At 48.3% G+C, this 23024-nt stretch overlaps 11 protein-coding genes across 11 annotated transcripts; 3 read left to right on the top strand and 8 right to left on the bottom strand.

The window, feature by feature from the left end:
* Window positions 1-921: 921 nt before the first annotated feature.
* On the bottom strand, window positions 922-2349 carry N7508_006448 (uncharacterized protein; the record flags this gene model as incomplete). The annotated part of the gene is made up of 1 exon (XM_058464514.1): window positions 922-2349. One exon carries the CDS (start codon window positions 2347-2349, stop codon window positions 922-924), a length of 1428 nt encoding a protein of 475 aa, XP_058318367.1.
* Window positions 2350-3097: 748 nt separating this feature from the next.
* Window positions 3098-4070, bottom strand: N7508_006447 (uncharacterized protein; the record flags this gene model as incomplete). The annotated part of the gene is made up of 2 exons (XM_058464513.1): window positions 3098-3734; window positions 3793-4070. The coding sequence occupies 2 exons, from the start codon at window positions 4068-4070 to the stop codon at window positions 3098-3100; spliced, it is 915 nt and encodes a 304-aa protein (XP_058318366.1).
* Window positions 4071-5737: 1667 nt separating this feature from the next.
* Window positions 5738-6601, bottom strand: N7508_006446 (class I SAM-dependent methyltransferase; the record flags this gene model as incomplete). The annotated part of the gene is made up of 1 exon (XM_058464512.1): window positions 5738-6601. The coding sequence occupies one exon, from the start codon at window positions 6599-6601 to the stop codon at window positions 5738-5740; it is 864 nt and encodes a 287-aa protein (XP_058318365.1).
* Window positions 6602-6931: 330 nt separating this feature from the next.
* On the bottom strand, window positions 6932-9225 carry N7508_006445 (sodium:solute symporter family protein; the record flags this gene model as incomplete). The annotated part of the gene is made up of 4 exons (XM_058464511.1): window positions 6932-8236; window positions 8295-8572; window positions 8625-8886; window positions 8938-9225. 4 exons carry the CDS (start codon window positions 9223-9225, stop codon window positions 6932-6934), a joined length of 2133 nt encoding a protein of 710 aa, XP_058318364.1.
* A 626-nt stretch (window positions 9226-9851) lies between these two features.
* On the bottom strand, window positions 9852-11060 carry N7508_006444 (zinc-dependent alcohol dehydrogenase family protein; the record flags this gene model as incomplete). Its single annotated transcript, XM_058464510.1, has 4 exons — window positions 9852-10029; window positions 10085-10442; window positions 10505-10586; window positions 10638-11060. The coding sequence occupies 4 exons, from the start codon at window positions 11058-11060 to the stop codon at window positions 9852-9854; spliced, it is 1041 nt and encodes a 346-aa protein (XP_058318363.1).
* Window positions 11061-11249: 189 nt separating this feature from the next.
* On the bottom strand, window positions 11250-12573 carry N7508_006443 (Zn(II)2Cys6 transcription factor domain-containing protein; the record flags this gene model as incomplete). Its single annotated transcript, XM_058464509.1, has 3 exons — window positions 11250-11783; window positions 11839-12304; window positions 12368-12573. The coding sequence occupies 3 exons, from the start codon at window positions 12571-12573 to the stop codon at window positions 11250-11252; spliced, it is 1206 nt and encodes a 401-aa protein (XP_058318362.1).
* A 1960-nt stretch (window positions 12574-14533) lies between these two features.
* Window positions 14534-15390, top strand: N7508_006442 (putative short chain dehydrogenase; the record flags this gene model as incomplete). Its single annotated transcript, XM_058464508.1, has 2 exons — window positions 14534-14819; window positions 14882-15390. The coding sequence occupies 2 exons, from the start codon at window positions 14534-14536 to the stop codon at window positions 15388-15390; spliced, it is 795 nt and encodes a 264-aa protein (XP_058318361.1).
* A 282-nt stretch (window positions 15391-15672) lies between these two features.
* N7508_006441 (zinc-binding alcohol dehydrogenase family protein) lies at window positions 15673-16771 on the top strand (the record flags this gene model as incomplete). The annotated part of the gene is made up of 2 exons (XM_058464507.1): window positions 15673-16009; window positions 16071-16771. The coding sequence occupies 2 exons, from the start codon at window positions 15673-15675 to the stop codon at window positions 16769-16771; spliced, it is 1038 nt and encodes a 345-aa protein (XP_058318360.1).
* A 183-nt stretch (window positions 16772-16954) lies between these two features.
* N7508_006440 (alpha-ketoglutarate-dependent dioxygenase AlkB family protein) lies at window positions 16955-18103 on the top strand (the record flags this gene model as incomplete). The annotated part of the gene is made up of 1 exon (XM_058464506.1): window positions 16955-18103. One exon carries the CDS (start codon window positions 16955-16957, stop codon window positions 18101-18103), a length of 1149 nt encoding a protein of 382 aa, XP_058318359.1.
* Window positions 18104-18515: 412 nt separating this feature from the next.
* N7508_006439 (DUF3431 domain-containing protein) lies at window positions 18516-19573 on the bottom strand (the record flags this gene model as incomplete). The annotated part of the gene is made up of 3 exons (XM_058464505.1): window positions 18516-18573; window positions 18625-19194; window positions 19257-19573. The coding sequence occupies 3 exons, from the start codon at window positions 19571-19573 to the stop codon at window positions 18516-18518; spliced, it is 945 nt and encodes a 314-aa protein (XP_058318358.1).
* Window positions 19574-20627: 1054 nt separating this feature from the next.
* Window positions 20628-22393, bottom strand: N7508_006438 (uncharacterized protein; the record flags this gene model as incomplete). The annotated part of the gene is made up of 2 exons (XM_058464504.1): window positions 20628-22297; window positions 22348-22393. The coding sequence occupies 2 exons, from the start codon at window positions 22391-22393 to the stop codon at window positions 20628-20630; spliced, it is 1716 nt and encodes a 571-aa protein (XP_058318357.1).
* Between the last annotated feature and the right edge of the window lie 631 nt (window positions 22394-23024).

The following is a 23024-nucleotide window of genomic DNA, read 5'->3' as shown; positions in this document are numbered from 1 at the left end:
AAGAATCCCGTATGCAACCCCCAGGGCGGGGAACGGTCAGTGCCGAGGATTGTTGTTAAATGTAACACGCTCGCAACGCGATGCAATACCAGTCGATATGCAAATCCCAGCCATCTTGGGAACTGTCTCCTCGAATCGAATGTCTCATTTCAATGGAAAAAGCAAAGCATTGACCTTGTTTTGAAGGGATACAGGGATAGCTTCATGTCTTATGTTCCTATTTGGGGATGAGGTCCACCCCCGCACATTTGCCAAGTGATCGTCTATCAAGGTTTGGCCATCGCTTAGATGCGACTTGGGTTTCTTTCATCGGATTCTTTGCTGTTGATACGTCAGGGTCTTTGGTCATGTGAATGTTTTGCGTTTCTTGTAGGCTACGTTGAAACTGGACGCCACTACCTCTGGTGATAATTGCACTGTGGGCATGGAAAAAGTCGGGAATCTCGTGCCCATGCTTCTAGTGTCTGGGGGGGAGGGGGAGGGTAAGTGAATTTATGGTAGCCCGGTTTGGAGCATGGTCTTTGGTAATCATCGCCCATAGATTGGCACTGAGTTTTTCATTATCCGACTGAACGATAGAAGCTCTCGCGAACTGTGGGTAGAGCTAGCATTTGCGGAAGCACGGAGCAAGATTCCAAAAGGATAGCGTGCTCCGGGACCAGGGAGCTTCAATCTATCCAAAGGAGTACCTAATTGCGATAAATTATCCCAGCGAATACGGGAAGGTATCCAGGATAAACAAAGAAACTTCTCTCAGCAGTCTGAAAAGTAGGTCTCTCTTGGCAATCCAGTTGATTGGATAACTGAAGCCTGTCGGGAAGGGGTGCTTTGACTTGAGCAAAGTACCATATTTAGAAATTGTCTATCTTGTGGTTTTGCCAATCTCACGTGGCTTCGTGATGATGTCGCCGTCAACTGGCGTCAAAGCTCATCGGATTCCGACCGGGCCTCTCTCTTCTCCTCCAGATTAGTCAAGTGCATTCGTGTAGCTTCAATCTCATTATCCAACTCCGTGGATGAGGCGATGCGATATTTGAGCGTTAAAATTCCTGCAGAGATCACAAGAAGTGCAATCGAGACCAGATATGCCCACTGTCCGACCTGTTGTGGACTCTCTTGTGAAGGACCATCATTATAGAGAGTCCACTCAGCCCATGCGACGAACGCGACAATAGTAAAAGGGCTGATAATCATACTGAAAAGCATGCCGAAGAGAATTCCGGCATCGACTGAAACATGCAGAAATGCGTTAACAAACTGCCAGGTAAGAAAAGGCCGCAGTCGGTGCCAAAGTGATTGTTTTTTGGCGGGATAGGCCACTGTCCGGCCCTCCTCATTTCCAGGTTTCTCGTCCAGCGGACGTTGTATTCCATGGCGAACATCTTCTTTGAAGCCGTTCCAGATTTTCCGTCGACTTTTCCAGATAACAACAATCTGAGAAGAGGGAATTCGTGATTTGTAAGGGAGAAACTTGAAAACCAGCAATAGGCAATTGAGAACGAGACACAAGATGATGAGACTGTAGATATATCGCTTCGAGTAAAGGATTTTGTTCCAAAAGCCATGCGATGACGGCGCTGCAGAGTCCTCTGTGACAGTAGCTGAGTGCAACGAGGTCTGCTGTCGAAGAATCTGGGTAGTGTTGAAGCAAGGGTTGTAGCAAATATCTCCTATCTGGCCCCAGACTGAGATGTTTGAGAATGTCTCCCATACACTACTATTCCAGGTCGAAGTCCTCCAGGAGGACTGCCAACCATCGCTTGATGTATCATCATATGGAGGAATGTCGGGATAGCAGAACATGTACTGTGTGGGCGTGTTTGGTACCCTTGCTGCATAGATCAGAGCGCAGATCGAGCCCGCCAGCATGAGAATATTCCAAAGGTAGAACAGCAAGTTGCGGGCTCGATCGTGCGTCAAGACACGCGACCAAGCTTGAAGGGGTAGGAACACGAGGTACCCAGTAACGACAATAGCAAGAACTGCATCGGCATCTAACTCCAAAGATGCAGGTGCAAGCACAATATAGTCTGTCTCGGTGACCAGTTCAGGAAAGTCACTGGTAAGGCTTGTATTTGCTGATATGAATGGAATAGTAATTGGACTAGGTGACTGTGGCTTTTGCTGGGCGGAAAGGAGGATGAAGGCTTGAATGGCTGCTGTCCCTGCGTATGTCGCTGCAGCGCCCAGGAACACGTCCGCAAGCCATCCGGTCCACCGAGTCACGCAGCTTGCAAGAATGAGTGCATAGAAAAGGTATCGAGGACACGAGTTGTATATTGTGCTGATTGGGTAGTAGCACAGTGTCTTCTGGGCGATGAACAGGGGAGACCCTGTGCCGGGATCCATCAAGGCGATCCCTTCAGCAGTATGATTGGAAGAAGCCCCAATGGAGTTGAGCTGGAACACCCATTGTAGAAGTAAAGATCTGATTGCTTCAACTGCGGAGATCTTGTTTGCTTGGTGTAGGCTACCTTTCTTCACCGTTTGCCGCTTCTGCCTGGAGTGAAGCCTCAGTCCTGACGTCATACATTCTCGTATACATTCTACTATGAAAAGAGGCATTTTTCTCGGACACTGCGCAATTCGTTTTCCAAAGCACTCGGAGCTTGGTAGATGAATAATTTTGATATTCAAAAACAAACCTGATGGTATTGGGAGGGGCCATCAACATATATATGGATGACCATGGCATGGGTCCTCTGGCAACCCACATCTCTCAACAACGTAGATGATCAACATAAGGCACTCGAAATTGGCCAAAAAGGAGACGAAAGGTGAGAGGCCGAGCTCAGGCACGAACAATGTAAAAATAATACATTCGTTTCGAGGTATTCAAATAGAGATTGTTTCGTGCTTTGTGGCGCTGTAAACATAGTTCAGCCCCTGTTATACGTGTATTTAATTTAAACGTGTACAATCCGAACAAGGATACAATAATCTTCAGTGGCCTCAAAAGTGCAAGTAAACATGACTTGGAAAGTCTAACGTTATTTAATTCAAAAACATGAAGGTATCAAATTTCTCTCTATATGAACAAATCGCTTAATCGAAATTGGCACTCCATCTTCTAATCCAAAACAGATCAAGACCCACATCACTTTCTCCTGTCATTGATTGTATCCACGATGAACATCACCAGTAGGTACAGAGGACCACCACGACGCTTGGGCCGTTGCGTCTTCTCCCTGCGAGATTGATGTCCCTGATAGGTATCATTCTCCATTTCAATAGAGTCCCCCTGTCGGTCGGAGACACTGGGCTGGTGGGAGTACTCCGGATTGGGTCGCACTTGAAGTGTAAGACCGATTCCTAGACACACGAGAACGATAATAATCTCTTCCAAAATGGACATGACTAGTTGGATGGTGACGTTTCCCGAAAGCATGCTGAATTCAGACTTATGGCCGAAAGTATAAATGAACGAGTAGACCAGTCGAACGAGGATCAAAGGAAGCGAGATTCCGACTGCAAGGAGTAAGCGATGTTCTCCATCTTCGATGCTGCGAGAGCGGGCTGCAATGAGGAGGAAGAGGATGCATGCTCCGACCCAGGTGACCAAGAAGAGGACAAGGGCAACTTGTGTCTTGGTGTTTACCAGGCCGTGGGTGATGTCGCTATTCTCGGTGCTTCCGACAATACTGACAATCAAGGCAACCATCGAGATAAGACTAACGCCTCGGAAGAGCATGGGAGAGAGTGGCTTTGCTGTTTTTCGCATTATGGAGTCGTTGCTACGAGTATAATCAGTTACTGCCAAGCAAGTTGAAGAGGGTGGTGAATGGTACTCACGCTCGCGACAGAAGACCTATGCAAGCTAAGATTAATGGTGATATGCCCAGCGACGTGCAGACAGCCCATGTGATGTAAAGATTAATATTGGAAGGCGCATTTATCGTGGCCAGGTAGCATGCTGCACCGATGATGCGCGCAAGAGAGAAAACAACGAAGAAGTACCATCCAGAACTCTTCTTGAATCCATGGTGGAAGGCCATCCAAAGGGCAAGGAATAGAGTAGGGCTGTAAACAATGATCTCTAGGATTGAGATTCCATGGCGATAGTCGATCATGATGGCCGGTTAAAATAGGGTATGGGGCAAATGCTTTGGTTTGGTGTGATGCTCAATTCAAGGGCATCGGGCTGCTATTTAACCTCCTGCATCTTTCAGCTCGCACTCATACCCCAAATAGGGCTGCTAGACCTCCTGAGGCTGTGCCGTCAAATTCAAGGTCAGAGCCACGCGCCCCAAGAAAATATAAGATTGTGGATCTGTATCTTTTTTGCAGGGCTGCTTACTTCTGAAGGCTTAGTACATGTGGACCAATAGTGTGGCCGCCCGTCCTGTCTCGTCGCATTCCTAGCCCAATTAGGTTTAGTGCTTGCCTGTAAAGGATATTGCGGCCACAGAAACAGGACCATTCTATCTACTGGGATAAGCCTAATTCTCTATGTAGATGAGGGAGAAAGAAAGGCCGACTGTTTCATAGCTGATTGTGATGAAGGATCCCAAGTCTGATGCTATAATAATCACATGGAGGAGGTCGGATTTCAAGAAGTCACTCATCAAGTAAGACTTAAGTCGAAATGGCCGCTATAGCCGCTTCCAAGTCTTGACCCACTCTCGAATTTTTTAACCAACTGCATACTTAATCGGGACTAGCGTAACCAAATGGCCCTGCGCCTCAACTGAAGCTGTTGCCTGCATTGAGTATCGACTTTGTAAACTCGGGCCTGCCGATATGGCTCAGGGGTACTCCGCATGATGTCTATAGAAAATCCAGAAGGCTCACTACTACATCTGCTGCTCAATCTGATTTTGGAGACACATTTGCTATTGAACGTCATTGCTCCTTTTCCAACTCTTTGATAACTCGATCATGAAATCCTAGCTTCCCAGCAGAAATATACGCCCCTATAGTCTGGCTCCTCTTGCTACTAAGGCAATCCGAGAGTAGACTGTTCTTGAGCTTAGCCAATCTAACCATCCCGATATACTCTCTTCGCTCGCGCCACGTCTCCAGTTGCTCCTCACCCAAGGGTTGTTCATCTTGGTCAGAATGATGTACAAGTTCAAAAGAGACAGACATGGCTGTAGGAAGCTCAGAAAATGCGATGAGCTCCCACGGAACAGTACATGCACCTTCCCAGTCAGTGCTTCCTGTCACATCGAATGTCTTCTCATTCACCATGATGTTACTATGATAAAAGTCATTATGGTCCAGAGGGAACTGCTCTTTATCGCACAGGGAGAGGTGGCTAGCCATCGCTTTAATCTGTGGCGGGGACTTGTCAATACTCGCGATTATTTCTTCTGCCGGGATTGCTGCTGCCAGGATTGGACATCTCTGCAAACTCTGCGTTATCGTTTCTCTGCTCGAGTTGAACTTGACATTGTCTACCCACACATCGAAGATGGCGGTCGCTGTATCGTATCGGATTGGCTGTCGCTGCTTTGCACGAAATCCGAATTAGTATCCCATGATGTTGACTCTGTAGATATACCCACGTGGTATCGGATAGAAGGTAGGAGTAGGGTAGATTCAGATCTTAGATCTCCCGTAATCTAAAAAGAGCAAAAGTAAAGTACAGTCTGCTCGTGGGCTTCTATCTGGCGAAATAAAAAAAAGGAGGGGACAGAGATAACAACAGTGTAACTAGCGGTGCGAACTCGCCTGCAGAATTCATATCAAAGCTGTCTCATATACCATGGCAACAGACCAACTGGCATCCAGTCTATTATTTAACCTCAGCAGAAATAAGCAAGAAGTAAGGACGATGTCTCTCGATATCCCACGCCGGCTCACCAGCCACATCTTCCTTCGATGGTGACCAGTCCTTGAGCCCTGTCAAAACAAACCCACTCTCCAATAGAACTGTCACATAAGTCTCAGTAGTCCGATGATATTTGCGGACTCCCTCCGTACCGAGCCAATTTGTCAATCGCAGTCCCTCATCACTATATGAGTTTAACGGCCAGACTTTATATTCTTCCAATCCGTCATGTACCACTTTCCAGTCTGGTTCCGGATGGATAGGTGCAGTACACATTGGATGCTCAACAGAAAAGACCAGTCTTCCTCTTTGGCCTGTTGCGGTCACCTTTTTCAAAGAATCATGGATTTCGCACAAGAGTCGTCCCAGATCTTGAATGTAGTGGAAAGTGAGCGAGCTGTGGACGAGGTCATATTTATCTCGCTCTTCGCTGCTGAAAGTGATGCGCTCTAAATCTCTGGTTTCGAAAATGACTTTCGGGTCGGAGACCGAATCACCACGGCCTTTTTTGCTAAGGGAAGCTTCCACTTCGAACTCTTTTGCGCGGTCAATCATTTTCTCAGAGATATCAACTGCTCTGATAGAGCCAGCACTATTCTCGCGGGCCCATCGGGTGAACCAGCCATAGCCGCATCCTAGATCAAGAATATTCTGGCCGTGGAGGTTGTGGTTCGTGTTGTTTGCGGTGGATGGTGCGGCGGTAAGGATCATATCTCGCATGACGGGCCATTCTGGTGCCGCTGAAATCCCATATTTGGACCTTGGAAGATCACCATATGCAGAGAAGAACTTTGGGTTGTCATAGATGTTCTGAGACTGAGTTGACATTGGAGTCGGTGGATCTTGGGGTTCAGGATGAAGTCGAGGAGACGAGAGAGGATCCCCTAATACCAGTAAGAGGCGTTGAGGTGGCAGGGTGAGCGGAACAAAGGAGACAATTCGCAGAGGACCGTTAATTGTTGAAAATTAAGTCGCCAAGCTACCTCTGAGGAAAGTTCTACAACAGGCAATACGAGACATGGCGGGCCATCCCGATTGGGACCCCGACTGTTATGTTGCAGTGCATAATTTATTCTGTGGGTCATAAACATGCAGATGAATTCTAGTCTAGAAATCTCGCTATCAAATTTATGTTCAATCTCGAGGTCTGTCGTGAATCTAGGCTGCTTGTTTCTTGCCGAAGTACTTTAAAGATGAGGTCCAAATACCTCGAGCACCAATCGCAATCTCGCGTCGCCCATCATACAACGGATAAACGACAACAGCCCCAAATGCACCAAATTGCCAGATGATAGAAACCGTTACCCAGCCTGCGAAGAACGGCTTTGTGAAGATATAGTCACGGTAGAGAGGCAATGGCCAGGCGACAAATGTTACTAACACGATGGCTACGAACATGTAGCAGGCGATTTTGAGCCATCGGTATAACTCTTTGAGAGTCGCATCGTCGAATGGATGTTGGATGTTGTCCAAACTATACTCAACTGAGGCCGGTGATGAGACAGTTGTCGGGGTGTTCTTTTCGCTGGGACCGATATGCTCGGGATCGGTGTTCGCTTCCGACGGTCTGTCGGCAACTGACTTAACAGATCCAATAACTCGCTTTTCATCTTTTTGATCTTCCTCGCTGCTTTCGTTGAGCGTGCTCGTGTCCGACGCCGGATGAATCCGGGCCTCATCTGCAAGCTCAATGCGTAAGAATTCCCTCCAATCGAATGTGGACGGCCTGTAAAGCGACAAGATAACTGAGTAGAGGGCCGGTGAGAAAAAAGATGCGATAGCAGCGTAGAGCGCGGGATAGTTATTTGAAGTAGCGGCAATGTCAACGGCACCATACATTGACTTGGCCGTTGCGAGCCAGACAGCAAGGCCTGTGAAAAAGCCAAGAACAGGAGAGACAATGGCTGCCAATTTAGTTTGACGAGACCAGAACAAAGTGAAAATAAGTGGTATGATCCCAGGACATGAGATGATCGGTCGCATGTAGCTGATCCAAGTCATATTGGCACCTCCGTAGTTCATCGCGATCGAAATACCCGTGATAAACACGCCGTGGATCACTACAGTCAAATGACTAACACGTACAAGTTGTTTGTCTGTCACCTTGGGATTGAGATAAGTTTTGTAGAGATCGTATGACAGTATACTGCTGACAGCGATCATGGATGACGAGATTGTACTGGTCAGGGCCATGAAGAGCAGGAAGAAGAATCCGATGATGCCTTTGTCTCCGATCAGTGCTTTAATGGTATAGGGCATGACCATTCCCATGCGAACTTCTGTCGATGTGAGAGTACCAGGGTACGTTGGGAAGATCGGGGTATTGTGGATTGCTCGGGCGGTTAATCCAAGGACTGTTCCCAGGCCCCATGGGATGCCAAATACAGCCACGGCGGCGATGTTGTATCCTGGCACCGTGGCTTGGACTTCGGTTGCGAAGGACTTTTGCCAGAATGCGGTATCCTAAATGAAAAATTGTCAGCTTTAAATGCCCCCCGACATCGAACTAAGAGTTGCCTACCATGACAACCAGGGCCAGGTTTCCGAACTTGAGAATCAGACCCCAGATGATTGCGTTCTTGGACTTGAATGTAAGAAGAGAACCTTCATAGTTTCCTGATATGTAATTTTCTCCAGCTGTTGCAACAACCTTATCATACAGACCACCCAGTCCACCGACTTCTGAGTTGGTCAAAACGGCGATCGTGAAATAGATGATGAGAATCAATGCAATCGCCGTGTGCAAGAAATCAGTCAGGAAGGTAGCCTTCAGACCACCGACTGCTGTATAGAGGATCACTGTAGCGTAATTAGTATTTGGTCAAAAGGTTTTGTATTCATGCCAACTCACCTCCAAGTGGAATCAAAATGGTCGCTGCAACAAAGTGCATCCCAGATACACCGTAGATCAGTTGAGATCCAGTCATGATCATAGAAGCGCACCCGAAAACGTTGTTCACAAGATTGAGCACAATAAAAATGAGATGCCCAATCTTTCCATACCGCATACGGACAATCTCAAGCGATGTATGAGCATAAGGCACCCGAATCTTGGCCATGACGCCAAGAGCGGCCATCAATGCGATCTGGAAGCAAAGACCAGATCCCCACCACTAGACACTTGTCAGTTGCAAAGCCATGATACCAGATGTAGGGAGACATACCAAAGGAACAGCAAGTCCATACCTATAACACATCGCAGCCGCCAAAACCGTCTCATTAATCCACATCCACGATGAAAAGACAGCCGAAGCAGTTAAACCAGTACCAACAGATCGGTTGGCGACCATGAACATTTCAGATTTCCCAGAATCTTCTGCCAGATACGCTTTCTGGACCGTGACTGCGATGAGAATAACTCCACAGAAAACGACTCCCAGCCCAATAAGCAGGCCATAGGCTGCCCCTTGAGATATTAGCGCCAACTTAGCCGTATTTATCGTGTTAGACATGATTTTGGCTATGCTGAGGAAAGCCAAGGTCAAATGGGCAGGGCCGAGAATACTTAAACATCGCAGGGTCTATCCTATATTGAATGCCCAGCATTTTGATGTCGAATCTGCAGCCAATTGGAGTTCTGCAGACAGTCGCGAAACAAGCAGAGTTGCCATGTAGTGGGTTCTCACGTCTTCCATGTTCGCAATTGCGTTACGCGGAACAACTAGGATAGACACGGCAAAAAGGATGAGAAGCAATGCTATGTGAACGTCAATAGCTGTGGGAGTTGCGAATTATGTTCAATCGTGAGGGGGAAGTTGAGAGGATTGCGTGCCTTCACCACCCGATGGCGAGAAAGTGACTAACGATTAGCAAAAAGGCCACTGCGTTGCTCCACATTGAGCAGGGATAATATTTGTCGGCCGATATAAATCGCTATGCTAATCAGTATCTACGTGCAAGTAGTAAGGCGGCTCTTAGTAAACTAGTCGTGGGCATGGCCAAAGTTTCATTGTGATTATTGGATTGTCAGGTTTTCACCAGATCAAGTTAACGATAGTGTCTGAAACAAAACGGTCCGAAAGATAAGATGTCAAAAGCCAAGCTCTACAGCATTGCCCTGCTCGTACTAATATCACCTTCAAAATTTGATTACAACTTTGCCCATGTGCTTCGCATCCCAAAGGTGATCAAATGCCGCCGGCGCATCCTCGAAAGAAAATGCCTTGGTGTCCAGAATAGGCTTCAAACTGATGTTCTTCTCTGAAAGGAAGTCGCACACGCTTTGGTGGTCAGCCTTGGAGCCAACATTGATCCCTCTAGAACAACGAGATGAGTATTTCTATTGCCTTGGCGGAAAAGGGGGCAACAAACCTAATGGTAGCGCTCTTCATCAAAGTCGGGATGACCGTGTCAGGGAATTGTTCCGTATCAAATCCTCCCAGGAATCCAACCAAAGACACAGTTCCTCTTCTAGCGAGAGAGGAGAGACTCTGGGCGATCGAAGAAGGCCCGACGTTGTCAACAACAACATTCACACCTCGTCCGTTGGTAAGACTTCGTGCTTCCTCTTCCCATTCTGGATGGTCTCGGTAGTTGATAGTATCAACTGCGTCGGTACCTGCGATTGCCTTTGCTTGGTCCAGTTTTCGATCGGAGGACGAGGTGATGATCGGGCGGATGCCAGCGCCCACGCAGATCAGGAGACTGAACATGCTAACGCCACCAGTACCTAGAGTTGAATAAAGATCATTAGGGTATTTGACCTTGACTTGAGGTCTGTTTGGATCTCACCTTGGAGAAGAGCGGTGCCTTTTGATCGGGGCATGTCCAACGCATTCCATGCTGTCGTTCCTGCACAAGTGATACACGCAGCCTATCACAAAGTTAGTAACCCATTCATCGCTCTTCCTTGAAATATGCTAACCTCTTCCCAGGAAAGGTGCTTAGGCAGATGGAACAAGACATTGCGATCGAACACTGCATATTCGCGCAATACTCCATCGACATCACCACCCAGTATCACTTTCTCCTCTTCCGTGCCATCGATGTTGTTCAAATCAAAGATAGGGGCCACTCGATCTCCAATTTGGAAATCATCAACCTCAGATCCAATTTTGATAACCTCAGCGGCGCAATCAGAAGTGGGGATACCTTGCTCGGTCACCCCAGCTGGGTATTTTCCGTGCATAATTGCTGCATCTCTGTAGTTCAGAGATACAGCATGAATGCGAATGAGTACTTCAGTTGGTTTCAACGAAGATGGAAGCTCTTCTGTGACCATTTCAAGTGTTGTGGGTGTGTTGCCCTTGCTGTGGCGGAAGGCCTTGTAGGTCTGTGGGAGAGCCATCGTACTACTTGCAGTAAAGATAAATTGGGAGATTCTTTTGAGAATAATTCCAAGGATCCGTGGGTTTGTGGCCAAATTTATAGATTCAGGAATGCTGATTATCTATGATTAATAAATGCATTTTATCCACGTCGGCCTCCCACTCATCGGTCTCCCACCGGTATCCCGCCAGCGCTCAGGTCGACCTGTTTATAGACCAAAGGATTCCAACATATCCGCAAAATTTGAAATCCACTTTGCGTGAAGATCGTCTTTCAAAGAAACCATATTCTCCTCCTTTGCATAAGCTTCCCATTCATGTCTTTCAGTTGAATGCCACAAGAGATCATTGCTTGGGAGGGGGAACTCAAGCTCACTTGCAGTAAGCAAATCTCTGCCTTCCGAGCCAGAAATGTTTAGCTTCGTACCAAGTTTATACAGTGCTATATCAAATCGCTTGACTTCCTCAATCCCCACCCAGACAAATGAGGGCAGGTCAGCTTCCTTGTACCTGCCAAGCATGTCCGGGTAAGAGAACATGCCCAGTTTTCGACAGCTTCCAACGAGAGATTGAAGTAGATCCAGACTTGCAGCAGATATAGAAGCTTTGAGATTGAGATTGACAGCACCTCCAGCCTTCAGAATGACAGCGAAAATAACATGTAGTAGGATAGCCTGGTATGTGGCGATTGGCCACAAACAGGTACTGCACGCCCCGTCGACCTCTGAGGCATCCCATTTCTCCTATAATTTCCATGTGAGCAAGTCATTTATTTTATACATTGAAGACTCTAGGTACCTTTTGCTCTCGAATAGCAGAATCAAGTTTTTCATGAAGCTCCACAGCCGCAGATTGCGCAGACTGTTCTCCAGATGCCCACATACCTATCACCACCATTGCTTGTAGAAGTAAGGGTGTTTCCCGGTGTATATTGAAAGATCCTTTATGGATAAAAGGCCAACGTGGGTGAAAAATCTCGAAATAGCGATCAATAGATTCTCTCTTCTTCTCACAATGATTTGACTCTAACTGGTCATGGTTCGGAGTTGAGAATGGAGAGCTCGATGAGCTGTGATGTCCCCTTTTTTCAGCCCCAGGATTGTTTGGAAAAGAACATTGCATCTTGCGGCGGACACACTCCTCACAGGGGATGCCCCCTTCGCATCGAGTCTTTGCCGCATGGCAACTCACACACGCTCGACGTGCACGATTTAGGGGCTCCGTTATTTTGTGCTGCTTCTGGACATGTCGTCGAAGTGTATCACTAAATTCAAGATTCTGAGGTTAGAGTTGATGCCGCATGAGGCCATTGTAAGCACGTGGATACCTTCTTCCAAATTCGCGACCACAGGTCGAACACACAAACTCCTGCTGTTGGGCATGCTTTGATGCTTCATGGCGGGTCAGATGCTCTTTGCGCCGGTAGCTGGCTTTGCAACCAGGATATTGACACCTGAATGTGTCGGCGTATGAATATCCAAAAGCGCCCGAAGGACTTTGGAGGAACTCAATGTCGGTGCCGAACCCTTCCATCGGATAATAATATTGCCCTTGTAGCTTCTGTTTCCAATATAGCCCAATGGAGTTAAGACTAGCAGGCTTTGCCGAGCTTTGTGTGGGTGTTTTCGGTTGGAAAGTGACTCTTTGGCATCTCACCGGTCTCCCACCGGCATCCCACCACTTTTACGGTCTGAGGATGGTCTGAAATACACCTTAGGGCGCGTTGTGTTTGGCTTTTTGGCAGACGTTAATTAAGTTTCAGGAGGAATAGCTTATTGTAGCTGGGGTTTTTCATGATAAAACGGAGCAAAGAACAATGAAAGGGGCATAGTGTAACTCGTCATGATGTCAGTGGGATGCCGGCGGGCGGCCAGCGGGAGGCCGAGTCTCTTCTAGTCTTCGCCACTGCCAGAATTCCGCAAAGTATCACTCTCGAATTTCTATGCTCTTAACAATTGCTCATTGTTAATCATAAGTAATCAGTAACGAATTGGGTATAAGTATCCAGCAAAGCCCCCGACATATAAGACTCCCACAGAGGCTTAAAGCAAAGACTAGACTCACCTAGAGGAAGACGCAGGAGCGGGAATGGTTGTTCGGGGGTAGAGACACTACTTTCGATTCACTCAATCCCTTTTTTCTAGACTTTATTGATCCAATTCGCAGTTCCCTGAGTTCACGACATGCTGAACGAGCCGCCAGCAAGACTCTATTTCTTTCAAACATGTCTAGCATCTGTAGGAGTGATTCCCATCGGTGTCGCACGAAGACTACGAATGGCGTTTTTGATTTGCAAGACGTCGTAGAGTCCGTCAGCCGGCAAAGTTCATTCGCCACTGTACTCAGCAAGGTGTGTCCCAGTGATCGGGGCATCTTGTCGCTTAGTAACCGATAGGGATAGTTGGTTAAGGGTTGAGGAACCGAGAATTAAACAGCCCTGGGGTGAGAGATGGAGGACAAAAAGGATGGCTGGGGAAAAAGAGGCGAATGAATAGGGAAGGCACGACAAACAAGGCCTGAACCTGAATACGTCTCAATTCAGGTACATAAAGGAGCATATGGAAAGCGCAATCTTCGCTTAAAGATGTTGGCACCATGTTAGATCAATATTGAAGTGTTTATTTCCAGGCTTGGTCTTGGTGAAGAGGTTAGCCGCGTGGTGGGTTCTTCACGATGAGGCTCAACCGAGATAGAATTTGCTGCTACCAAAGGGACTAGATAACGCAGGCATCTGGTTCCCCCCAAATGTATCAATTTCACTACTCGTTTTGTCTCCTACTGAGCCTTCAATCTACACACTGTGCAGATACGCGTTCTAAGGGTATCAGTCGTCTGACAGGTCCTAAAGGGTGGAGTGCATTAAATGCGAGATCTAACGTATGCCCTTCTCAGTAAAACAAAGATGATACAAAATATAGGTCTCACACTGGTGATATGATAGATTCTAGGTTCATGCTGCGACGTGACGTGGAGTGTCTTGCTAGACTCTCGTAGCCATATATGTGCCCCTTGAAGTGCCCGTCATAGTATTATTACCCACCTAAGCGCATATGCATGCGGAATGAGTGTTTTTCTGCCATATTAAACGCCAAAGTCACATAGCAGGTTTGTAGCAAAGTCTTATGAATATGTTTATACATGGATCTGTTAACGTTAACAACAGGACTGTCAATTAAATACAGAGTTTCGATTCCCTTCTATAGCTATTCGTCTGCCAGAACGCATTACTGACCGAAATTCCAAATATTTCCTCTGTACATTAAATGACATTCATTAAGTCCGAATATTCCAAAGGCCAAACCCCGAGTGCTTGGGGGCAAAACAACCTAACTCCGCGAAGCCACGCTTATCTCCGTGGCAGTATACAGCCAACTTACAGCCACCACCGGCGGTATCGGTATTTGGAAATGGCTTTCAATACTTCCGCTGGATAGTCAAAAGGCGTTAAGAAGAGAGAGGCAGCAACATTTTGAACATTAAACAACACAACACAATGGCACTACGAAAGATTGTAACTGTGACGGGAGGAAATGGTGGAATCGGCTATGAGACTGTCAAAGCTCTCCTCGGATCTGACAAGTCATACCATATCTTAATGGGTAGTCGATCCCTAGATAAGGCCAAGATCGCTATCGAAACTCTCCGCAGCGAATGTCCTAGCGCAACCAACACTGTTGAACCAGTGCAAGTCGATCTTACTAGCGATGAGTCTATTGAGACTGCGTACAAGCAGGTTGAGACAAGACATGGTCGCATAGATGTCCTGATCAATAATGCTGGTAAGTATTGAATGCTCCTACCTTGCGCAGCCGAAGTAGAGGCACACGCTAACACTAGATAGGAGCAACATTTGATATCGAGTACATATCCGGCAAGGTCTCTCTTCGTGAATGCTTCAATAAAGCATACGATGTCAACGTGGCAGGCACGAATGTAATGACAGCAACATTCATACCCCTTCTCCTGAAATCACCAGACCCCCGCCTGATCTTCGTCTCTGGTCTATCCGCTATCAACCAAGCCAGTGAATCATACTTCCCGACACCTCCTCAGCCAGCAGGATGGCCTAAGCAAATCGACTTCGAGACTATCGGATATCGTTGTAGCAAGACTGCTCTGAACATGCTGATGCTCGATTGGAATCACAAGCTACAGGCTGATGGTGTCAAAGTCTGGGCTGTTGGGCCGGGTATCCTAGCTACCAATCTGGGAGGAATTCCAGAGAAAGCCAAGGCTATGGGGGCGAAACATCCTAGTGTTGGTGGGGACTTCTTGAAGATGGTTGTTGAGGGTGAGAGAGATTCATCGACTGGGAAACTTGTGGCGAGGTCCGGGGTGATGACCTGGTAAATAATCCGAGCTAATACAATGAAATCTATGTTTTTGAGGACAGTTTGCGAAAGAAGACTTTAGAATAACAGTGAAGATCAACACGAGTCATGGAAGTGCACAGTCCAAGTAAAGCCAAACCCCACAACCCAATGACTTCATTTATGCACGGAAGCTACGGCATAACCTCATTAATAATTGTCCCTTACAAATCAAGAGTGGGACAACCTTGGAAGTTAAGAGAACAAGCAATGGTCTATTTAGACTGAGCTTCCCTCAATTAACACCCATTACAACCACGCAATGAAAGAAGCCATCATCGACAAGACCGTCGCGGTCACAATCCGCGATGTTGACATCCCAACTCCCAAGCCGGGCCAAGTCCTCATTAAAGTTGTAGTATCCGGCACAAACCCCAAGGATTGGAAGCTTCCCAAATGGCAACCTGACAATGTCATAAACCAAGGCGACGATATCGCCGGCTACGTCGAGGCCGTCGGTGAAGGAGTCCAGAAGTTCCGTAAGGGCGACAAAGTAGCCGCTTTCCATGAGATGTTGAGTCCATATGGAAGCTATGCCGAATACGCCATTGCCTGGGAGCATACTACCTTCCATGTCACCGAGAACACCAGCTTCGAAGGTATGACGAGATCGAGTTCCAGACTGGGTTTGCTTAAGCATTCAACTAACCACCTGAACAGAGGCTGCCACCATCCCTCTCGCGGGTATGACTGCAGCATTGGGTCTATACCAAGAGCTCAAGCTCCCATTGCCCTGGAGCCCAGCCGAGGAACCCACCCCACTGGTTATCTACGGCGGCGCCAGCGCAGTAGGCGCATTTGCCATCCAATTCGCCAAATTATCCAACATCCACCCAATCATTGCCGTGGCAGGCAAGGCCGCGCCATTCGTGCAGGGTCTCCTCGAACCGTCAAAGGGAGACACCATCGTCGACTACCGTGAAGGCGACGAGGCCATCCGCTCGAAGATCAGAGCTGCTGCGAATGGTGCGCCCGTGCACTACGCCTACGATGCTGTGTCTGAAAAGGGGAGCTATGCCAACTTGGGTGCTGCTTTGACCAAGCCTGGAGTTATTACTACCGTGTTGCCTACCGAGAGTAACGAGGCTGCTGATGGTATTACGATCCGTCGCACCATGGTTGGGTCTGTTCATATGCCTCCTGCTGAGGGAAAGACACTTGGCGATAAGGAATTTGGAGCTGCCTTCTTCCAGTTTATTGGACGGGGTTTGGCGCAGGGCTGGTTCTCTGGACACCCGTATGAAGTGCGGAAGGGTGGACTGGCTGGTGTTGAAGGCGCACTCAGGGATTTGGAGGCTGGTAAGGCCTCTGCGGTTAAATATGTGGTGAGGATTGCGGAGACAGAGGGTGTACTGCAGTAGATTGGCCTGTTTATAACGTTGTCAGCTATGTACACTGAGCAAGTCAAACTCATCACGCCAAGCCAAATCGGGAAATTGTATAGATCGAAGCCATGCAGAATGACATCACCTGCTCTTTCCAGATCGCGTCGCGTCCCAATTCACAACTATTCTTTCTCAATCACTTCTTAATCCCAAGCAACAATGGCTAAACGAACCCTTGACGCATTCTTCAAACCAACCAATCCACCATCAAATCCAGCATCAACACCAAAGCGACCCAAAACCCAGGAAAACCAAGCAATCCTCAAAACCACACCAGCGCCGCAACCCACAGCTTCCGAAGACCAAATTCCCCCAAGCACACACCCAAGCTACCCAATCCCAATAGCAAACCTCCCAACCCACATAAAAGTCGGCCTAGAACACGCGACCCCAGCCCGATCACCACACGAACAAAAAAACCAACCAGAGCTGGACCTCCTCCATTACCGACCCTACATACCAAAAGAAACAGCAAACGAACTCTTCAAATTCCTCCGCCGAGAACTACCCTTCTACCGCGTCCAATATCAAGCGCGAAGAGGAGATGTCGAAACACAGATAAATACACCTCGTTTCACGACTGTTTTCGGGGTAGATGAGACGGGGCTATTTGTTGAAGACACCAAAAATGCAGATTCCAATACCAATCCAGAGCCGCATCCAGACTCGGATACCAATGCCAGCAACAATCTGAACCTAACCCTCCAAGAAACAAATACATCCCACGCACCCCCAAATCACAAATACAAACAAACGCCACGCCCAATCCCACCCTGCCTCGACATCCTCCGACAACAAATCGAAAAAGCAAACCACATGAAAGAAAGCGAAAGTTACAATTTCTGCCTAGTGAACTACTACGCATCAGGGGAAGATAGTATAGCCTTCCACTCCGACGACGAACGATTTCTCGGCGTTGAACCGAACATCGCTTCGCTCTCGCTAGGTGGCGAGAGGGATTTTGTGATGAAGCATAAACCATACGCCCCTGTTCAGAAGGCCAATGGCAATACCGGGGGGTCTCGGACATTCATACGACCACAGGAGCAGATTAAGATGAGTCTTAATTCGGGGGATATGGTTGTTATGCGGGGCGCTACGCAAGCCAATTGGTTGCATAGTATTCCTAAGCGAAAGGGAAAGGCTGGGGAGATGACGAGGGGACGGATTAATATTACGTTTCGGAGAGCTGTTGTTCCTGCTGGGACTAATAATTATTATCATTATAATGTTGGGGAAGGGGCAATGTACCGGTGGGACGAGGTTTCGAGGAGTATGGTTGCGCAGGGGAAGACAAACGATGCATAGCATAGATTATCATCTACCAGTATCAACGAGTACGAATTGGAGAGAGAAGGTCAGCTTGAAAGAATAGTTAGAATCCAAAAATAAGCAGAAGAGTAAAATATACAAATGCGCCGCGGCATGAAAAAAAAAGCATGTCTCGCTGAGACAATGAAACCGAGCAAGATAAAGCAGAAAGTTCGCTGATGTCTGAATTCAAAGCCAATGTCGGCATAACCTCAAGAGCATGTACATTCCACCGACAGAAAATAGACATCGAAACGATTCATCATGTGGCATTGGCACTGTTCGCGTTCCCAGCTGCCATTGTTGTCCCTCTGGTCAGGGAATCCAGCAAGTGCTGGCTAAGAGAAGAAGGGTTGTCGTTGATACAGAAGAGCTATTTGCTCTTAAAGGGTGTGGATTGAGGATTGATCTACCAGATAATTTCCTCGCCGTAGACGTCGCCGTAGCATTGGAAGAGGTCGGGACAGCTGGGATTACATTAGTATATAAAAAGAGTTTGTGCCTCGGGGAGTACTCACAAGACGGGATCTCTGCCGAAAATAATGTGCCAGGTGTATTCCATAATGTTGGCGGTCGCGTCATCAGGCAAGTCGTTGTTCATGACCCAGTCGTACATGCGCTGGTAGTCAGAACGAGGGCGCTGGAGAATCTGGCCCCGGGAAACGGCAAATTGGGAACAGCAAGGCGCGGCAATAACTTCAGGAATCTTCTCGTCGGGGAACAACGACTTCCAGGCTGTCGCGTAGTGTGGTTCACCGGGGTTGTCAAGCTTCGGGGGGTTGCGGAAGGGCTGGATAGCGTCGGGGCATCCAGGTGACAATTGGCATCGCAGATTAACGAATCCCTGCTGTTGAACGAACTCCTTCTGCAACGCACGAACCGAATCCACGTTGCTATATTCCATGGTGTCAATGTGCCATCCGGCAGGGAGACCGTCGCGGTGGGCGTGGAGGAAGACAACAGTCTCGGGAAGGTCGTCGTAGTGGTCGACCAGGTATTTAAGGTAGGCGAGGGACTCCTTGCCCTTGTTCTTGGGGGTATGCGTCGGGGCATTGGTATCGTCGACGGTATAGATAACGCTGCGCCATCTGAAGAAACCCGTCAGTCAACTCAATTTGTTCCGCGGACACACACAACGCGCGACACTTACTCTGACAATTCACCCGAGGCCCATGAAGTATCTTCGCCTTTCAACTTGGCCATGACCAAGGCACCTTGATTCGGCACCTCGATCTGAGTGGTCTGGTAGACCAAAGAGGGCTTGTTATCCGATGCGACCCGCCATTTGCGGTGAGCAGCTGGGTGCTCTTCGGGTTGTTTGGGCTTTAGGGCTGCTCGGAATGCGGCGGTATCAAATCGCCATAGATCTTTAAGGGATTGAGCTTCGGGTTTTAAACTGCGGTTCACGAGCACAATGGTAATGATGATGAGGGCGAGAGCCGCACCGATGCGTAGTGACAGCCTCATGGCATAACGCGGTCCTCGGGACGGAGGGAGGGGTGTGTATAGGGTAAGAGGAGAGGGAGAAAAAAGTCCAAGAAATGAAGAGGCCACCGGACTAGAGTCTAAACCCGCGCAATCTTAAAGTAATCAGCACCGCCCCATGTGGAGGCCGGGGTATTTTTCGGGATCACGCGTCGCGAGATTAGGGACGAAGGGATGTCGATCAATGGAGAGATGCGATAGATGTCGATGTAAGACGAAAGTGTATCTGGCAAAGACCACTGAGAACAACCTAAAAAAAAAAGGGACTGCGTCGAGGGTCACACTTTCTTAATTTGTGGTTAGCGTCATGAGTTATCAGTGGTGATCGCTGATTGGTGGACTGACTGCTTTAGGCCAGGTATCTTTACACTGTGATTAATGTGACAAAGTGACTTGGGCAAGGCTTGTCTGCTGCAGGGTTTCCCCTCAGGGGTATATCCCAGTGCATGACTAGTCAACTGCAGCTAGCCAGTCTCACGATTCCTCGGCCATTCTGCCAGACAGAGAGACCCTTAACCTCAAACGGATCCACGGGCCCCGTCTGAACTAAATCAGTGATCGGCATCGCCGACCCCTATCTTGGCCTCTGGATATTTCTCCACTGCAAGGGCCTCCATGTTTCTTTGCTTCGTCATGCTGTATGCAGGGGATGCGGCTAATCTATATTCGCGTGGATTGGTGGACGCTGATGTCACTACCCTGGGTTGATACACCAACTGATAGACGAGACTCTGAACACATGAAGAACACATAATCTCCACATAGCCAGCGCCATATTAGCTGAAAGAAGCTAGTATCAGAACCGAACCAGGGATAACTGACCCAAACATTCAAGACGAACCCAGGAGTTGTATCCGCTCTAGAACGTACGAAAGTATATACACACACCGAACACCGACTTCCCGCCAGTACAAAGGGTATGAACGCCAATCCAAGTCCAGACTCCAGATCAACCAAACCAGACCAAGCCTAACCCGAATAGAAGAACGGGAATGATAGCCTGCACTAACCCCATCCCCTCCCCTATCCACAAGTTCTAAGGAACATTAACATCAAAATACTCCCGATCACCCGCAACCCTCCCAAAAACACACTTAGTACTAGTCGGTAAAAGCGCCAACGCACTCTCCCCAACAGAACGATGCGCCTTCCCAAGATGCGCCATAAAGGTATCCAAATTCCCATACACACCGGTAGACCCTCTCACCTCCACACAGCAAAACATACAACAAAACGCACCTCTTGGCGTAACAGGCGAAAACACTACCGCAGAATCACGTTTACAAGGAACATGCGACTTAGCCAGGAACTCCCAGCGGTACCGGATACCCGTGGGCCCATGAACGCGCACACTATCGTCGAATTGGGGGTTATTGCTACTGCATTTTGTAGCCATGGGTCCTTCAAAGGCGCATTTTACGCAGCGGAGCCAAGAGACTTGTGTGTAGTAGCCGCTGCCGGGTTCGGTGTGGATTTTGAAGCCGCGGAAACCTGTGTGGACTTTCCAGGCGCCTTTGCAGAACCCTAGGTAGTTGTTTGTTTTGCTTGGAGACCATCGCTGGCCTGGGGGTTGGGCTGGAGGTCGGGTTGCGGGTTGGGGGAGGGTTGTTTGTGAGGATGCTGAGGTTGTGCTTGGGTTTGAGGGGGTGGAGTCGGTTGAGGCTATGGATGGGGGTGGGAGGGAGTGGCGGTGTTGATGTTGGTGTTGGTGTATTGATATGATGTTTGCTGTTGTTGGGGAGAGGTGGTGGTTTGATGCTTCAACTTTTAGCTGCGGGTGGTATGTATGGCTCATCTCGTCGTCGTCTGAGTTTATTATCTCTTTCCATTGGCTTCCCCAAAGATTGTCGTCTTCGACTGGGCTCAGGCGGAGATTGGGTCTTTGTGGTGACCGCGCTGGGGTTTCTGAAACTGGCTCTGGTACTCGATCCAATACTGGCTCTGGTGTGGATGGCGAGACAGTATGGCAGAAGCCTGGGTGGTTATGAAACCCAGGCTCAGGCGCAGATGATGTGAAAGACGATCTACTCGAGCGCGGAGATCGAGAGAAAATACTTCCTATAGCCGATCCAAACCCCGACGACCGTCTTCTCGATGACAGACTAGTGTCAAAAACTCCAGACGTGCCCTGCGTATTTGGAGGCGACGCAGACAGCCCCTCGAACAGAAAAGGCCCCGGCGAAACCGGATACCCACCAGACAGATACATCATTTCCCTGTTCGGAGCTAGCGAGAATCGATCCGGAGTATGAGGAAAATATCCTCCGTTATACATATGACCCCTCCCATACATAGGATCAACGGTCATGGATATGGTAGGTGGAATAGACGACGCCCTTGCCAGACGCTGATAAAGATCTCCCAGAATTACAAGCGTCCGCACCCGACCCTGCTCAGACTCGACCTGCAGCGCCATCAGATCCAGACTAGAGCCTTGTTCCTGCGCTTCGCGAAGATGTCGCAGCAATGCACCTTGTAAGGTGATGATGATATCCTTCATCTGCTCGCGGGCGATCGAGTCCCCTTCTTCGTAGAGTCGACCTAGTTCTTGGTGATGTCTTTTATATTGAGAAACGATCTCGTGGTGGCCTCGCGCTAGTGACCATTCCAGATCCCGGGATGACTGGTCTGGCTGGCGGCGGCGCTCGTGCCATTTTTTGCGGATTGCCGTGAACATTCGGCTGCCATCGTTGTAGGCCGATACCACTTTGTTTGTTAGCTTGGGTGGAGATTATGGGAGAGGAGGGTAGGTATACCGGCTGCCACACAGGCAACGACTGCAACTACCTCCACCCCCGACATGGTAACTGGGACGGGGGAGGGGTGGATAGGCTGAGTTTTACCAAGAGTCGCCGTCCGTGTTACGGAAGAAATGAAAGCCGATAGATGCGTATATGCTAGCCAATGTTGGAAAAAAAGCCCAGAAAAGACAAGGAATATGGGAAAGAAAGAGAAGAAGAAGCAAGAACGGCATGGCCTAGCTTGAGGGCGTGGGCGTCAGCAGGCCGGATTGAAATACGGTGCCTATCTTTTCTTTGGTATCGGGGGTCAGAGTAATCTGCTAGAAAAAGCACGGTCTTCACCATGCTTCAGTACCTATACTTACCGTACTAGGGTAACTTTCGCTAAGTGATTGGGAAGTAAATGTCCCGGCAAGCGAGATGAGGGGTTGAGGCTGAGCAATAGGCATTGAGGCCTATCACAGCTATCCTCGGGTGCAGGGGAGGTGATTGGTGTTATCACCGAAGTCGGAGAGACAAACATGGACATAATGATAACGAACATGACTTGAAGCTCGGATACATTGAAATAACTGTACAAAGTGGGATCTGCAGTATACCCCGGATCGGCTCCACTGGATCCACCGATCTATAGATCTTCCATTATGTCGGTAAACAATGATGTCTATTACTTTATAACTAGATGAGCTCAA

The sequence above is a fragment of the Penicillium antarcticum genome (assembly GCF_028974205.1).
Source record: "Penicillium antarcticum strain IBT 31339 chromosome Unknown utg000006l_segment0_segment0, whole genome shotgun sequence".
Taxonomy (NCBI): Eukaryota; Fungi; Ascomycota; class Eurotiomycetes; order Eurotiales; family Aspergillaceae; genus Penicillium; species Penicillium antarcticum.
The sequence above is the reverse complement of the archived record's forward strand: the minus strand, read 5'-3'. Positions and strand labels throughout refer to the sequence as shown.